Source organism: Triticum urartu, chromosome 3A (assembly GCF_056163025.1).
Source record: "Triticum urartu cultivar PI428250 chromosome 3A, HENAU_Tu73, whole genome shotgun sequence".
Taxonomy (NCBI): domain Eukaryota; kingdom Viridiplantae; phylum Streptophyta; class Magnoliopsida; order Poales; family Poaceae; genus Triticum; species Triticum urartu.
In genome coordinates, this window is record NC_141875.1 from 208426862 (window position 1) to 208444740 (window position 17879).

At 41.4% G+C, this 17879-nt stretch overlaps 2 protein-coding genes across 2 annotated transcripts; both read right to left on the minus strand.

Annotated features, from left to right (window-relative positions):
• Positions 1–5049: 5049 nt before the first annotated feature.
• On the minus strand, positions 5050–9676 carry LOC147979224 (uncharacterized). Its single transcript, XM_087546817.1, has 5 exons — positions 9464–9676; positions 7667–9262; positions 6360–7373; positions 6189–6272; positions 5050–6108 (listed from the first exon to the last, which is right to left on the minus strand). The coding sequence occupies exons 3-5, from the start codon at positions 6864–6866 to the stop codon at positions 5785–5787; spliced, it is 915 nt and encodes a 304-aa protein (XP_087402943.1). The 5' UTR covers positions 6867–7373; positions 7667–9262; positions 9464–9676; the 3' UTR covers positions 5050–5784.
• A 411-nt stretch (positions 9677–10087) lies between these two features.
• LOC125546783 (DNA repair REX1-B protein) lies at positions 10088–13994 on the minus strand. The gene is made up of 4 exons (XM_048710914.2): positions 13761–13994; positions 12669–12762; positions 12500–12604; positions 10088–10613 (listed from the first exon to the last, which is right to left on the minus strand). The coding sequence occupies exons 1-4, from the start codon at positions 13904–13906 to the stop codon at positions 10284–10286; spliced, it is 675 nt and encodes a 224-aa protein (XP_048566871.2). The 5' UTR covers positions 13907–13994; the 3' UTR covers positions 10088–10283.
• Between the last annotated feature and the right edge of the window lie 3885 nt (positions 13995–17879).

A 17879-nucleotide genomic window follows, 5' to 3' on the forward strand; every position in this document is an offset into this window, starting at 1 on the left:
ACAACTCTTTGTCTATGGTTAGGAAACATAACCATCTTTGATTAACGAGCTAGTCAAGTAGAGGCATACTAGTGACACTCTGTTTGTCTATGTATTCACACATGTATTATGTTTCCGGTTAATACAATTCTAGCATGAATAATAAACATTTATCATGAAATAAGGAAATAAATATTAACTTTATTATTGCCTCTAGGGCATATTTCCTTCAGCAATGACATCAAAAAACGGACAAGCCATGAAAACATCATGCTAGCTATCTTACGATCATGCAAAGCAATATGACAATGAATGCTCAAGTCATGTATATGATGATGATGGAAGTTGCATGGCAATATATCTCGGAATGGCTATGGAAATGCCATAATAGGTAGGTATGGTGGCTGTTTTGAGGAAGGTATATGGTGGGTTTATGGTACCGGCGAAAGTTGCGCGGTACTGGAGAGGCTAGCAATGATGGAAGGGTGAGAGTGCGTATAATCCATGGACTCAACATTAGTCATAAAGAACTCACATACTTATTGCAAAAATCTATTAGTCATCGAAACAAAGTACTACGTGCATGCTCATAGGGGGATAGATTGGTAGAAAAAGACCATCGCTCGTCCCCGACCGCCACTCATAAGGAAGACAATCAATAAATAAATCATGCTCCGACTTCGTTACATAACGGTTCACCATACGTGCATGCTACGGGAATCACAAACCTCAACACAAGTATTTCTACAATCCACAACTACCCACTAGCATGACTCTAATATCACCATCTTTATATCGCAAAACTATTGCAAGGAATCAAACATATCATATTCAGTGATCTACAAGTTTTATGTAGGATTTTATGACTAACCATGTGAATGACCAGTTTCGGTCATCTCTCTAAATAGATATAAGTGAAGCAAGAGAGTTTAATTCTTTCTACAAAAGATATTCCCATGCTCTAACAAGTATAAGTGAAGCAAAAGAGCATTCTACAAATGGCGGTTGTATATGTAAAGAGAAACAGGTAATCCAAGCTTCAAATGATATAAGTGAAGCACATGAAGCATTCTATAAAGCCATACTCAAAAGATATAAGTGAAGTGCAATGAGCATTCTATAAATCAACCAAGGACTATCTCATACCAGCATGGTGCATAAAAGAAAAATGAAAACTAAATGCAAAAGACGCTCCAAGATTGCACATATCGCATGAATGAAACGAATCCGAAAACATACCGATACTTGTTGAAGAAAGAGGGGATGCCTTCCCAGCATCCCCAGGCTTAGACGCTTGAGTCTCCTTGAATATTTACTTGGGGTGCCTCGGGCATCCCCAAGCTTGAGCTCTTGCCTCTCTTCCTTCTTCTCACATCGAGACCTTCTTGATCATCGAACACTTCATCCACACAAAACTTCAACAGAAAACTCGGTAAGATCCGTTAGTATAATAAAGCAAATCACTACTCTAAGTACTGTTGCAAACCAATTCATATTTTGTTTTTGCATTGTGTTTACTGTAATATAACTTTTCCATGGCTTAATCCACTGATATAAATTGTTAGTTTCATCAAAACAAGCACACTATGCATCAAAAATAGAATATGTCTAAAACAGAACAGTCTGTAATAATCTGAACATTCACCATACTTCTGATACTTGAAACATCTACCAAAATTAGGAAAAATAAAAAATTTGTATAGGAAGACAGTGCAAAAAGAATCAGAACCATTTGACGTTCCAGCTAAAAATGTAAAATCGCGCACTACAGCCAAAGTTTCTGTCCTGCACCATACAAACCATCAAGCAAATGTAAACATCCTAAAGGCAAACCTTGGCACATTATTTTTATAATACAAGGATGATTATTTTTATTGAAAAGTTTCTGTAATCAAGATTCACAAAGTTTCCGTGAGCATGAACAAAGTTCAAGGCTAGCTCCCACTTCAACAATGCTTGTCTTTCTCACTTTCGCTTTCCTTTTTGAAAAAGTTTTGGGTTCCCCTCTTTATTTTTGTTGTTTTTAAACTATATAAAAGCACTCAACAGAAATAAATGACTCTCTAAAACTTCCGGGTTGTCTCCCTGGCAGCGCTTTCTTTAAAGCCATTAAGCTAGGCATATAGTGCTCAAGTAATGAATCCACCCGGATCCCAAGGTATATCAAAGCCAATTTTAATTAACAATGATTTATAATTTAGTAGTGAGCACAAAGTAACATATATCATGCAATAACGAAGTCTAACTCTCTTCCTATGCATCGGCATGTCATAAAAGAACAATTCATGCACACAAAGTAAAGGCCAATGCATAGTATAAACAGTTTCTTGCAATTTTATCATATTGAAAACATAGAGAGGTGGAGATATAGTTCCTCTCTCATAATAATTGCAAGTAGGAGCAGCAAGCACATGCATATTATATTCATAAAAATCATCATGTGCAACGGTAAAAGGCAACCCATCAATATAATCCTTAATAAGTGCAAACTTCTCCGATATAGTGTAGTCGGGAGAATTCAAAAAGATAATAGGACTATCATGCGTGGGTGCAATAGCAACAATTTCATGTTTAACATAAGGAACTATAGCAAGTTCATCTCCATAATCATAATTCATATTGGCATCTTGTCCACAAGCATAGCAAGCATCATCAAAAAGGGATATTTCAAGAGAATCAATGGGATCATAACAATCATCCTTCGGTAAGAACGAAGGGGGATTAAACAATGTATGAGTTGAAGAGTTACTCTCATTAGAAGGTGGGCACGGGTAGCTAATCCGCTCTTCCTCCTTTTGTTCTTCGCTCTCCTCATCATCTCTTTCATCCAATGAGCTCACAGTTTCATCAATTCTTCTTCCATAGATTCCTGCAAAATAGTAGTCTCTTCTTGGACAGCGGAGACTTTCTTAATAAGCGCATTAATTTCATAATTGTATTCATAATTCTCATAACAATATTTTAGGATAGCTAAATTTTCAGGTCTATAAACAGCATCATCAAAATCTTCAAAATCTTTAAACATAGATTCAATTTCATAAGCACCCATAACAGCAACAAATTCTTCTATTTGTTCCACATCATAGTAATCATATATACCATTAGCATAAGAAGCTAAGGTTTCATTATCATTAAATTCACATGAAAAGGGAAGGTGTGGAGCCTTCACCTTAGAGCAACAAGTATAATCATATCTCAAGCATAGTTGCCTAGCATACCAATTCAATATATGATTTTGATCCCATAATAGTTTCCCTTTTTGTGTCAGGCGGTAATCCCTAAAGTATTGACGTTGATCCAACGTTACTCCCATTACATAATTGAATGGGGTTTTCTCAGGATTATTAAAGTAGTACATAATATCTTTCACATAACCAGCATCGAGGGTTTTAGGAGGTTCCCCATCTCCATGAGCAGAAAGTACACCTAATTTTTTGGGTATTTTGTGTTCCATATCCATAACTAAAGATAAAGAACAACTAAGAATAGAAAATAAAAATTACTTAGTGATAAAGCAAATAAGCACACACGAGAATATTCACCCCACGCTATTGCTCCCCGCAACGGCGCCAGAAAAAGGTCTTGATAACCCACAAGTATAGGGGATCGCAACAGTTTTCGATAAGTAAGAGTGTCGAACCCAACGAGGAGCTAAAGGTAGAACAAATATTCCCTCAAGTTCTATCGACCACCGATACAACTCTACGCACGCTTGACGTTCGCTTTACCTAGAACAAGTATGAAACTAGAAGTACTTTGTAGGTGTTGTTGGATAGGTTTGCAAGATAATAAAGATTACGTAAATGAAAAGTAGGGGCTGTTTAGATAAAAGAAACAATAAAGTAAATATAGCAAGTGTGGAAAAGTGGTGGTAGGAGTTGTGAAATTGCCCATAAGCAATTGACTACTTTACTAGACCGATAGCAAGTATTATGTGGGAGAGGCCACTGCTAGCATGTCATCCCTGACTTGGAATTCTATGCACTTATGATTGGAACTATTAGCAAGCATCCGCAACTACTAATGTTCATTAAGGTAAAACCCAACCATAGCATTAAGATATATTGGTCCCCCTTCAATCCCGTATGCATCAATTTCTATGCTAGGTTGAAGCTTCTGTCACTCTTGCCCTCCAATACATAGTCCTATCAACATACAACTAACCCTATGGTGTGATCCACGCGCGCAATCATATGATGGGCACCAAAGGACAGCAACATAACCACAAGCAAATTAAATCAATCATAGCAATTCATCAACCACCGATAGGACAACGAAAATCTACTCAGACATCATAGGATGGCAGCACATCATTGGATAATAATATGAAGCATAAAGCACCATGTTCAAGTAGAGGGTATAGCGGGTTGCGGGAGAGTGGACCGCTGTAGATAGAGGGGGGAAGGTGATGGATATGTTGGTGAAGATGGCGGAGGTGTTGGTGTAGATCGCGGTGATGATGATGGCCCCCGGTGGCACTCCGGTGCCACCGGAAGCGAGGGGGAGAGAGCCCCCCTCCTTCTTCTTCTTCCTTGACCTCCTCCCCAGATGGGAGAAGGGTTTCCCCTCTGGTCCATGGCCTCCATGGCGTGGGAGGGGTGAGAGCCCCTCCGAGATTGGATCTGTCTCTCTGTCTCTCTCTGTTTCTGCGTTCTCAGATTCTTCCCTTTCACCGTTTCTTATATTCCCGGAGATCCGTAACTCCGATTGGGCTGAAATTTTAACACAATCTTTATCCGGATATTAGCTTTCTTGCGGCAAAAGAAGGGCTCCAACCGCCTTACGGAGTGGCCACGAGGGTCAGGGGCGCGCCTGACACCCTGGGGCACGCCCCCCTACCTTGTGCCCCCCTCGGGCACCGCCTCGCGATGATTCCACTTCCCAAAATTCATAAATATTCCAAAATAAATCTCCGCCGGTTTTTATTCTGTTTGGACTCTGTTTGGTATGGGTTTTCTGCGAAACAAAAAATATGCAACAAACAGGAACTGGCACTGGGCACTGGATCAATATGTTAGTCCCAAAAATAGTATAAAAACTTGCCAAAAAGTATATGAAAGTTGAATAATATTGGCATGGAACAATCAAAAATTATAGATACGACGGAGACATATCATGGTAACAACACAAAATATTGTATTACATGATCTGGAGCATGATCATGAACAGAACATGTTCTTTAACATGTTCCACATCTGATCATAAGCAGAACACAAAATAAAACCATCGACTTTCCTCCAGCTTGACCTGCATGTCTCCTGTCCTACCTTAGTTCATCAAACATGTTCACTTTTCTAGGTTTTTTAAATCCTCTCATGTTGTTACTTGAAGTCGGTGCACTTGAAGTTCCACTTCTCTTCATTTGTGTAGGTTTGGACTAACATGCAGTCATCATATGTTCCTCTGCCATTGCTTCTCTTGTTTGTTGGGTTTCCTTCTTGTTTCTCTCATGCAAACATGCCTCAACTCTTGTTTCTTCCTCTTGATTTCTGTTGTGCTTCCAAGCTTCCTGTCTTGATGCCTCCTGTGTTTGGAGAAATAATTGCCTTATTTCCAACTCTTCATCTTGATTTATAAGGAACATTGCCTCCTTTGCATCATATGCGGTCCTACAAAGTCTCTTCTTCTCCTTAGCTATCCTCTTCTTCTCTTCTGCTCTTTTTCTTTTTGCCTCTTCTGCTATTCTTTTCTTTTCCTCCATAGCTTCTCTTCTTTTGTCTGCCATGGCTAGTTTTTCCTCTAGGGCCTTCCTTTTCTTTTCCCCACTAGCTTTTTTCTTCATTTCAGCAGCAAGTCTTTTCTATTCTAGTACAGCTTTCTTTCTCTCCTCGGTAGCATTTTCTTGGCAAGTAGTTCATCTTTCCTCCTTTGAGCGGATAAATTAATTTTCTCTTCCTCCTCCTTTAATTTTGCCATTGCTGCATCATACTTGGCTTGATCTGCTATTTCCCTTCTCTTTGCTGTAGCCCTAAGTCTGGCAAGTGCTATCACTTCTCTTTTCCTGTGAACATCTCCTCCTTTGGTTGTTGTGCTATGTTGAACTGGAGGCTGTGAGAGGGATTGCTCCTGTATGAAAGCACTCTGAGCCAGGGGCCCTTGCACAACTTCTTGTACCAGCCTAGACTCTCTCTACATTAGTGTTAAGGTAGTTGTTAGTGTGTGCAAATTATGTATACAGAGTATTAGCTTGTCCAAACAGTTCAACATACCTCCTGTGTCAGTGAAGCTATTATCTGTGGCTCATACAATGGTGGGACTTGGTTTGTCACACCAGCTGTTTGAAGATTAATCTCCTGCTGACAAGTAACACATAAGTATTTGGAAATCATTCAATGCTATGAGAAGTACACGCATTACTATTTTGGAAGATGACACATTACCTGAGTAAGGGCCATAGTTTCTTTATCAGAAGATGACACATCTGGCTCTGCTCTAACTCTATTTTTTTCTCTTTTCTTTGGTTTAAGTCCCAACTTCCAGTCCAAAGAGCCATTTATGTTATGGCCAGGACCACCACAATAGCCACGGTGTATGACAGCACTTGCCCTTGTGATTTGCACTCCTCTTTTTCCTTGCTTCTCTTCTAGTTGTTGTTTTCTGTTTTTTGCCCTTCTTCCTTTCTTCTTCTGCATTGGTGGTGGTAAGATTTTTCTGCCTTTCATCTTTGCCCACTCACTGACATCTTTACAAGGCATAATTATGTGCTCATATGCTTTGCAATAAGTTGCAATGGAGTAACATGAGTTGACCCTAGACTCAGGTGGAATTTTGTCATACCTAAGATCAGAAACCCCATGACAACAAGGTATACCTGACAAATCCCATCTTTTACAACTGTGCATTTCCCTCCTTGTGTCCACACTGAAATCAACTCCTCTATCATTCATTACAAACAGTCATTTGCCAGTTGGTGCAGCTTGACAAGTTCTAGAAAATTCTACACTCTTCTCCAGTTTCTTTCTTATCTTTGGACATATAGCACCATGCCACTTCAAACTATGATGCTGCTTTGCATAATTCCTTCCCATATTCTGCCCTTTGATCCTTTGGATCATGCTTATGATTGGCATTTCCCTAGCCTCCAAAATATATCTGTTGAACACCTCACAATTGTTATTTAACAGCACATCACACTTGGGGAAATCATTCTGGTAAGCCCTAACCCAGGTTTTTGGGTCCAACTCTGCAAGCCAATCATGGGCCTCCTGGCTGAGCACTAACATCTGGTTCATATTTTCCCTAAATCTACCCTCTGTAGTACTCCTAGCACACTTCCATAGTTGATTTTTCAAAGCTTCTCCTTTGAAGTTCTTGTTGAAATTCTGCCACAAATGCCTCACACAAAATCTGTGAGGTGATAGAGGAAACAACTCTTTAACAGCCTTCATTAAACCCTGCATGAAACATGTTAAACAGAATTATAGAATATATCACAAAAATATAGCACCCAATAATTACTTGACAGAAACATATCACAAAATATATCACAATAATTATTTGACATAAATATATCACAGAATAGCATACAATAATTATTTGACATAAATGTATCACGGAAATATATCACAGAATATATCACAGAAATCTATCATAAAAATTATTTGACAGAAATATATACAGAATATATCATAGAAATTATTTGGCAGAAATATAGCACACAATAATTTGACAGAAATTAAAGACATACTTTTTGCTTGTCTGACATGATTGTCCATAACTCAGTGTTCGCAATTCCTAAATCTTCCTTCAATGCAGTTAGAAACCACCTCCAAGCTTTGGTGTCCTCACTCTGCACCACTACATGAGTAATAGGAATAATGCAATCATTGGGGTCCATTCCTACTGCACTTAATAGAAAACCTCCATACTGTGTCTTTAAGTGGCAACCATCAAGGAAAATGATTGGCCTGCAAGCAGATAAGAACCCCCTCTTGCATGCATCAAAAGAAAAGTAGCACTTCTGAAATTGTCACTCTTCTGAAAGTCCAAGAAGGAAAGTACTTCCAGGGTTTGATGTCCTCAGCTCATTTGCATAGTCCCACAGCAAGTTGTATTGTGCAATCTCATCTCCATATATGATATCATATGCAATCTTCCTAGCTCTCCCCAGCTTGCCCCTTTTAATTGTCATGTTCCAATCATCTTGCACAAAAGCTGCAAAAGCCTTCAACGACAATTTCTCACATGCCCTGATTTTGTCCACATATTTGTGAGCAATGTACCTAGTTGTAAAGGCTGTAACTTGCCACTTTTTCTCACAAGTATGTTCCCCATTAAATGTTTTCACCATTACAGAATTTGTTCTATTATCCCAAGATGCATACAGATACCAGGGGCAACCCTTTTCACACTTTGCAGCAAGCCTGGTTTTGTCATTCTTGATATTAACTCTCTCTCTCTCTCTCTTTGCAACTATACTCTCTCACAGCTTTCCTCAAGAGCTCAACCGAAGAGAACAATTGCCCTGCATGGAACTTAGGTTCGTGCATGTCTGCTACTGTGAAAGACTTGAAATTGAATTTCATTTCATCCTCATCTGAATCTGGAGCATTTAATTCCTCATCTTCTGAGTTGCAATCCTCAACCACCTTCTTCCCTTTCTTGTCATGCATTGGTTGCAACTGCTCCTGCAACAGATCATCATCTCCATCCTCCAAGTCATAGTCACTATCCACAATCTCAGGTACATAATCACTGTCTGAGGAATCTGAGTCTGCATATTGTTCTTCCTCCTCTTCTGTTTTCTTTCCCCTTGGTCTCAACTTCACAAAGAACTGCTAAGTGCTCTCAATTTCAACACTTTCATCCACAACACCACAAGAAACATTGCTTTCACAGGGATCTTTGTTCTCACTTGCATTCATTTCCTTCTTCCTTAGGCTGAAAACAGGAGGGATTTGTGCTACTGGATTAGCCACAACATCATCCCATTTTGCTCCTCCTGCGGAAATGTGGCTATCTAAATGATCCAGGTATATCATTTGAAAGTGGTGCCCTAGATTTATCTTTAGATACATACAATCCACATCAGTATCATTAGCCAAAAGCCTAGCACCACCTTCAATAAGCTGACATCCAGGGGGCAACCAATAGATATCAATTCTACCTGACATTTCATAACCCAATTTCTCAACTATTTCTTCAAACATTCTGAAATAGGCGTTGTCCTTATGACAGTAATCAAAGCAAATCTTATGGCCATTCAGATAGCATCTATTCTACCCACTCCCAAAGAAAAAACCTCCATGGATCACCTCAACAGTGAAAAATCCACTTTCTTTCTCTGAAAAACATTAAGAACATCAATAATTTCAAATTAGTGCACTCAACATACTGAAACCCTAGAATAATTTCGGCAATTTTGCATCCAGTCGACATATTCATAGAAATAGCATGGGCAAAACGTCATAATCACAGCAAAGAAACATTTTTTTCACCCCGAATGTACATCAAATCGACCTAGTGACACTGGGTACTGACGTACCGTACGCCGGAGCCGCCTCACCGTCGGGCCGCCGTCGCGAGCCCTGCATCGCCACCAAACAGCGCCGACTCCTTTCAGCGGCCGGCCAACTAGCTTCAGTCGCTGCACGCACTACGAACAAAGGGCGCCCGATACGCCGATCATCCGCCGCCGCACTCCATCGCCGCTAGGTTTTGCTCTGTTTCGCACTCCTCTGTTTAGCGGTGGGGGAGAACAGGGGGGATCGAGACGAGAAGACAGAAACATAGGGGGCAATTTGCGAAATAATGGGTGGGCCTCAAGCTAACTGGTGGGTCCTACCTGACATGTGAGGCCCAGGCTGACGTGGCATACAGCGAAGTGTGTTATACGTAGTGCACGTGTAGAGCCAGGTCTGGCATTTCAATCTCAGGGACTGTATTGAGAACGTATTTTCATGTACCGGGACCGTATCGATGCAACACGCAAGTTCCAGGACTGAAGTGGATGTAGCCAGCGAGTATGAGGACTATAGGTGCAATTATCTCTGGGTAGGAGTCTAGAACTAGGAGAGGGCAGTTCGGTTGAGCAAGAGACATCGTTGGACCCCGTTCAGATCCGGATTACAGGACTCGTCAAGCGCGCACGCAAGAGCTCCGGACAAAATTTGAAATAACACCACCACACATTAGCTAAAATAAAATATTCATATCACCTCTTTCAAATAGCTAGCACGCTAATATTGTTTGTTGTTAGTAGAAACAGGCTATCCAATTTCACTTGTCGCGAAAATAAACAATATGAAAACAGCTCTAACTCCCCAAATAGAAACCCTTCCCTGGCCTAAGACTTCAGCACTCTTCTACTCTATCAACAGAGCATCCGGGAACGCTTCCTCGACTTCACTCAGCCTGCTGTCAACCGTGTCAGCCCCGAGGGCGTCGATCTCGTACCGCACTTCCTCCATATGCTCGTTTATGCTAGTCACTGCCTCTTGAATGCCCTGTATTGCCTCCTTCAGAGCGGCATCGTACTCTGCGTCCGCCTCTGCGTCCTCAGTGCCTGAAGCCTCGGTTATCTCCTTAAGGTTTGCACACACATGCTGGGACGTGCTGCTTGACCTGCAGTGCTCATGGTTTACCAGGCGTTCCGAAGGACGGCCAGCCTTCTTCAACACCTGAATCCTAGCTGTCTGATCCAACCAACCAGAAACATAATGAACAAGCTGACAAATGACTGGGGGAATATTCGACTAAAAAAGTGCAGCAAAAACAGTATGCAAGATGATGATAACAACAGAGGTTGCATTTGTCGCAAAACATAGTATAAATTTAAATCCAGGTAATGCCGATAGAGAAGAATGTATTAATAAAGCACTAACATCAGTAAAGCAGGCGAAGTACTATCGAAGAACGAGATCGGAGTGGCGATCATGCTATTAGAGCAGATACTATCATGCGCAAACCAACTTATCCCTGTGAGACAACTGAATGGATGCATAGATGGATGTCGCTGTTCAAACAATGATTGCAAATGAAAATAGACAAGTCTTATCGGTTTGAGGTGCTAATTCAATTTTCCCTAATGATAAAGGTAAAAGAAGGACCTGCATATGGTGTTCGTTGACTTGGATAATATACTGCGGAATGCCATATGGTGGGCCTTGGAGAACACAAAGACCCAACAAAGTACATTATCCTCATCAAGGACATGTACAATAAAGTTGTGAGAAGTGTTCGAACGAGTGATGACGACACCGATGCCTTTCTGATTAAAATAGGACTGCACCAAGGGTCAGCTCCCTTATCTTTTTGCGTTGGTGATGATGGATGAGCTCAGAAGGGATATACAAGGAGATATCGCATGGTGTATCCTCTTTGCGGACGATGTGGTGCCAGTCAACGATAGCCGGACAGGGGTTAATAGAAAGTTTTGTGGAGACAGACTTTAGAATTGAAAGGTTTTAGGCTTAGTAGAACTAAAGCTGAGTACATGAGGTACAGTTTCAGTACTACAGGCACGAGGAGGTAAACCTTGATGAGCAGGTGGTACCTCAAAAGGACACCTTTAGATATTTGGGATCAAATTTGTAGAAGGATGGTGGTATCGATGAAGATGTAAGCCATCGAATCAAAGATGCATGGCTGAAGTGGCGCCAAGCTTCTGGCTTCCTCTGTGAGACTGACAAGAAAGTGCCACTAAAGGTAAAAGGTGGGTTCTATAGGACGGGGATTCAACTTACGATATTGTATGGCGCTGAATGGTGGCCAACTAAAAGACGACATTTCCAACAATTAGGTGTAGCGGAGATGCGCATGTTGAGATGGATATGTGGTCACACAAGAAAGGATTGGGTCCGGAATAATGATATACTCCCTCCGTCCTGAATTAGTTGACTCAGATTTGTCTAGATGCGGCTGTATCTAGACACGTTTTAGTGTTGGATACATCTGTATCTAGACAAATCTAAGACAACTAATTTGGGACGGAGGTAATACATGATAGAGTTGGGGTAACACCAATTGAAGAGAAGCTTGTCCAACAGTGTCTAAGATGGTTCGGGCATATACAATGCAGGCCTCCAAAAGCGCCAGAGCATAGCGGACGGTCAAAAGTGCTGATAATGTCAAGAGAGGTCGGTGTAGACCAAACTTGACATGGGAGGAGTCCGTAAAGAGAGATCTGAAGGACTGGAATATCACCAAAGAACTAGCCATGGACAGGGGTGCGTGGAATTAGCTATCCACATGCCAGAACCATGACTTGGTTTCGAGATCTTATGGGTTTCAGCTCTAGCCTACCCAACTTGTTTTGGACTCTAAGGCTTTGATGTTGTTGTTGAAAAGGTAAACTTGACATGTAGTAAAACGATTAGAATGACAGCACAGAAGAGCCAACTTTAATCTCTCATCTGTCCAGTTGCATCTCCATAATTAACTTCCTCAGGTCAGAACAAAATAATGTCACCATAATCAAATAAAACATAAATTTGGTATACTGGTGTTTTTATACAGCTTTTTATGAACATCGAATTATATTGGAGTCCATACAGCAATACAGGAGTTATTGAAAGCATACCAGCTGCAACTTATCTCTCTCACATGCTTGCACATCCTTCAATAAGTTGGCAAGATCTCCACGACAAAAAATTGGCTTTGAGAGGAGGGACACCATTTCAAGAATCTGTAGTAAGCAATATTAGATATCTCACCTTTTATGATAAAAATGTATGAGTAAAGCATTTAACCTGTGTTGAGCAATCATTAAATTCGGCTGTAACATTCCCACATAGTTGTTGATAAGCACATTCACCTCCATTAGCCATATATTCAGAAAACCCACTGCAAAACTTTCATAGTTTAAGTGATCAAATTCATGAACTTAAATAGGAAGGTAGTTTTCATGCAATGATCTTCAGATATAATATTTACAACGCACTATCCAAAGCTAAGCTAAGCATGCACAGCTAGCACAGGTGTATTTTACAGCCAGAGCAACAACCACAGTTCTTAACCATACATGATTATAAACCAGCATCTTGCAAAACAATTAGAATTTCTAATTGCCCAGCATACGCCAACAATGGTTTATAGAATAGTCGTCAGCGGTGTGCATTGGCAGACAGAACTCCACTATTGATGTTAAGATACTGCTATCAGGACATATGAAGATTATCTTTTCGTTATCTTGCTTAAGTCCAAATACAGAGATATTTTCTTTTGTAGCATTACTGTATGATCACAAAAATGAGGCCTAATCTAGATTTCCAACAGAAGAGAGCCTACTGCAAACAGAGTGATGGACATGGTTATCGCAAAACCAGTTTTTCTTTTAGCTACAAAAAGTATCTCGGATTTTCATCACACAACATTTTCCAACTCTCCCTCCCCACTCCCACTTGTAGGATGAGCCGTAGACAATGGGAACAGTGCAAAACGTATAAATACAACTATACAACACTCGTGGCAGAGTCATTTAAACTGTTCAAGAGAGCATCCGATATGATCTTGAAAAGAAAAGAAATAATTGTATCAAACTATTCCAGCACCTAACCTCTATTCGCTTATTTTCTTTCTTGATTGATGGGGAAAATTCTCGCGTAAATCTAACAAATATATTGCCCACCCATGCATTCGTGTGTGTTTCCCCTCGACGCCAGGATTGATCCGTCCCCAACCACCCCGGCGCCGAGGAAGACGCTCTCTATGCCATGGACCGCTACCCCGGCCGGGCCCTCGCGCAGCGTGCCACGCGCGGCCCGCGCTCCTGCTTCGGGGTGCTCGAGTGCAGGTCTAGGGTTGAGGGGGGTCGAGGGAGGGTGGGGGCAGGGCAACAGTACCTTCGGAGCTTGGAGTAAGCCTCGGCGCGGCGCTGCTGCACGGCGAGGAACCCACGGAGCAGATCAGCCACCCTGGTAGCGCTCTGCCCGGCGCTGCTGGCCGCCGCGTCCATGACGTCCCCGGCGGTCGATTTCACTTCCGCCATCTGGTCGCCGTTTCTTTGCCTCTGGTCTTTTGCGCTTCTTTCCTGATATTCCTTTTTATGGAACTTCTTTTGAAGTTTTCTTCTCTCCGCTCTTTATTTTATTTTCCTTTACTACTTATCACATCACGCTGGTTTTTAAAAACTTTCTTTCTTATTTTTTTATGAAAATGAATGTCTTCTACTCCCTCTGTTTCACAATATAAGGCCCTCTTTGATTCGCAGGATTTTCAAATCGTAGGAATAGGAAAAGTATAGGGTTGGAGTGGCATGCACACATGAATCCTACAGGATTAGCATGGAGTGTTTGATGGCACAGGAAAAGCAAAGGAATTGTAAAAAGAGGTTGGAGTGGATGTTAGATTTCCTATGAAATGTAGTACAAAAGATTCCATAGAAAAAATTCCTATGGGATCCAATCCTATGAATCAAAGGACCAACATAGGAATTTTTTTTAAGGATTTCAATCCTTCAGAAATCCTATAGAATTCTTTTGAATCAAAGGAGCCCTAAGAATACACTAGTGTAGGTTAAAAATGCTCTTATATTATGATATGGAGGGAGTAATAAATATTATAAATAAAAAGAAACCTGCCAGGACTCAAAGGTGACAAGAAATGTTTATCTCCTGGGATTTCCAGCTGCGAATACACAAAGCCAACTTATTATGAAATAAGATGCAAAACAGCAAGACCAAAATATCTTATAAACAGAGTATTCACTCCATCTAGATATATAAGGCTTAATTCGCATTTTAAAATTTACTTTGATCGTCAACAAGATCAAAATTATACAGTTACCATACAAACTTATATCACTAGAAACTCCTTTGAAATATGGCTTCAACATACATTTATGGCATACATCTCATATAGCATGATTTTGTTAATGCTCAAAATAAACCTCAAAATAAGAGCAGATATATGTGCTATGTGCTCCAAAGCTTTCTTTTCCTCATCCTCCTCCAGCCACTAGAGACGGCAGCCTATCTAACCTAGCTCCCCGTCGAAACCAAGGGCCTCCTACCCCTCTGTCTGTCACTCCTGTGATGGGAGAGGGTGGTGACCCCACGACTTCGGTCCAATGGAGGCGGAGTTAGGAGTAAAGGTAGGGGTATGTCTCCGATCAGTGGTGGCAAGACGATGGCGGAGGCATCGACATGGAATAAAGTCCCCCGCCTCATCCTCGGTTTGACGGCGCTTCTTCGTATCGTTGAGAGGAGTGCGGAAGATTATGTGTCCCCAGATCCGATTATTTCTCTCATGTAGGTTTGTCTCAGTCACGCTATCTGTGGCTATACGTCTTGTGTTCAAGCTCAAGTTTCGATCGATGATAGTTGGCCAGTCTCAGGCTCGTCAGGGAACGTGTGAGATTTGTATCCCCCTACCCCATATGGACGGACTTAGGACGTTGTATAGGCCATCTCCGACGTTTTCTTCTTCGGGATGGAATCTGCTAAGTGGGTCGCTTTCGATGATGAGGTCTATATCAATGGGTTCCCAAACGTTGGTTCTACATGCTCATGGATTTCAGCGAATCTTCTCCGCCAAAATGGAGGCCGAAAAAGTGGCATGAGAAATAAGTCTTCGACACCCCAAAAAACTTATGTTTTTTTTGTAAGGGTGTTTTTTAAAGTTTATGTGCTACTTAATATATGGATCCTATGAATGCGTCGGCGCTCCCTTACCGAGGTCACCCAAGCGCGAATGCTCGAGAATTGCCATGACAAAATAGATATATTTGTCATGTTATAAAGAAAAAAATACCATGCCATCAGAAAAGATTGTCAGGAATTTGTCATACGGTGGCATAGTAATTGTCATGCGTTTTCGGGACTTGCCATGCTGCTTCATGAAGAATTGCCGACTTAAAAAATAAAATGTTAACTTCTAAAAGTGCTAGTTATCGACTAGAGGGAGGGTGAATAGGCAATTTTTATGAAAGTTTTCAAAACATGGAAGTTTCGAAGACAAACGATAGAAATGGACCTATTAACATGCAGCGGAAGGTAGACTACACTAGGCAAGCTTTTCTCAGTAAGCTGAAACTCATGTGTGTTGAGCCTTTCAAGTATGTCAGACGGATCGGGCGTCTTGAAGTCAGGGCGTTCTTGAATCATCAAGTTAGGGTGTCAAATGAGCTGTCAAGAGATCTTAGGAGCGTCTTGACGATTTCATGCTTGGTGATCTTAGTGGCGGCGAGTGCTTGAAGCTCATTTGTGATATCAGTGAGGCGATCAACCATGAGCTGAACATTCTTATTATCGTTTCTCTTGAAGCGGTTGAAGAGGTTGTGAAGAACACTTATCCTTTGATCTCTCTGGGTTGAAACGCCTTCGTTGACCTTGGAGAGCCAGTCCCAGACTAGCTTTGATGTTTCCAGAGCACTCACACGGCCATACTGTCCTTTGGTCAGATGACCACAGATTATGCTCTTGGTAGTGGAATCAAGTTGAACGAACTTCTTGACATCAGCAGCGGTGACACATTCACCAGCCTTGGGAACGCCATTCTTGACGACATACCAGAGGTCGACATCAATGGCTTCAAGCACACCTTCACCAGCCTTGGCATCTTATTCTTTCAGTAGGGATATTCAGTTCCATCGAAGACGGAAAACACAGCGGAGACTTTGATTATCCCTGCAGTCGACATAGCTAAAACTCCAGGTGGTTAAACCGAATCACACAGAACAAGGGAGTACCTTGCTCTGATACCAATTGAAAGTGCTAGTTATTGACTAGAAGGGGGTTGAATAGGCGACTTTTATGAAAGTCTTCAAAACATGAAAGTTTCAAAGACAAACGATAGAAATGAACCTATTAACATGCAGCAGAAGGTAGACTAGACTAGGCAAGCCATAGTCAAGTATTCAAAGAAGTGAAAGCACGAAGACTATTAACAGCTAGGCAGTATGAATCAGGATGGAAGATAGTATGAAGCCAATCAGAACAAACAGTCACACAGTAAAGACAAACAGATAATGCAAGCAAGCAATGACTTCACAAGGACCAACTGTAAATAAGAGAAGGGATGGATAGAATCAGTTGCTTGGTGAAGACAAGGGATTTGTTGGACCAGTTCCAGTTGCTGTGACAACTGTACGTCTGGTTAGAGAGGCTGAGATTTAACTCAGAAAACCGTGTCTTCACCTTATTCCCCTTGAGCTAAGGACACACAGTCCTCGCCCAATCACTCAGGTAAGTCTTCAAGGTAGACTTCCAAACCTTCACAGACTTCGTTCACCGGCGATCCACAATGACTCTTGGATGCTCAGAACGCGACGCCTAACCGGCTGGAGGATTCACAGTCCTCAAGTGTAACAAGTCTTCAGATCACACAGACAGGAAGACTTCAATGATGCCTAACACTCTTTGGCTCTGAGTGTTTAAGGCTTTGTCCTCGCAAGGATTTCTCTCTCAAAGGCTTCGAGGTGGGTTGCTCTCAAACGACAAAAGTCGTGCACTAACTCTCAGCAGCCACCAATTTATGGTGTAGGGGGTGGGCTATTTATAGCCACTAGGCAACCCGACCTGATTTGTCCGAAATGACCCTGGGTCACTAAGGAACTGACACGTGTTCCAACGGTCAGATTTCAAACACACGCGACAACTTAACTTGGGCTACAAGTAAAGCTGACTTATCCAGCTCTGGATAAAATTTGCTCTCATTGTCTTCGCTCGAAGACTTAGGATTTGGTTGAGCATCACTTTAGTCATTCTGACTATGTTCACTTGGACCCCACTTAACGGTACGATGGTTCCTATGACTCAACAAAGAAGAAAATGAAACTGCGAAACAACTATGTCTTCGCGCTCCATAGTCTTCATGCGATGTCTTCTCATGTCATAGTCTTCAATGTGAATATCTTCACATACGACCATAGTCTTCAATGTCTTCACACATTTTTAGGGTCATCTCCGGTAGGTAAATCGAATCAATGAGGGACTACTACCTGTGTTATCCTGCAATTCTCA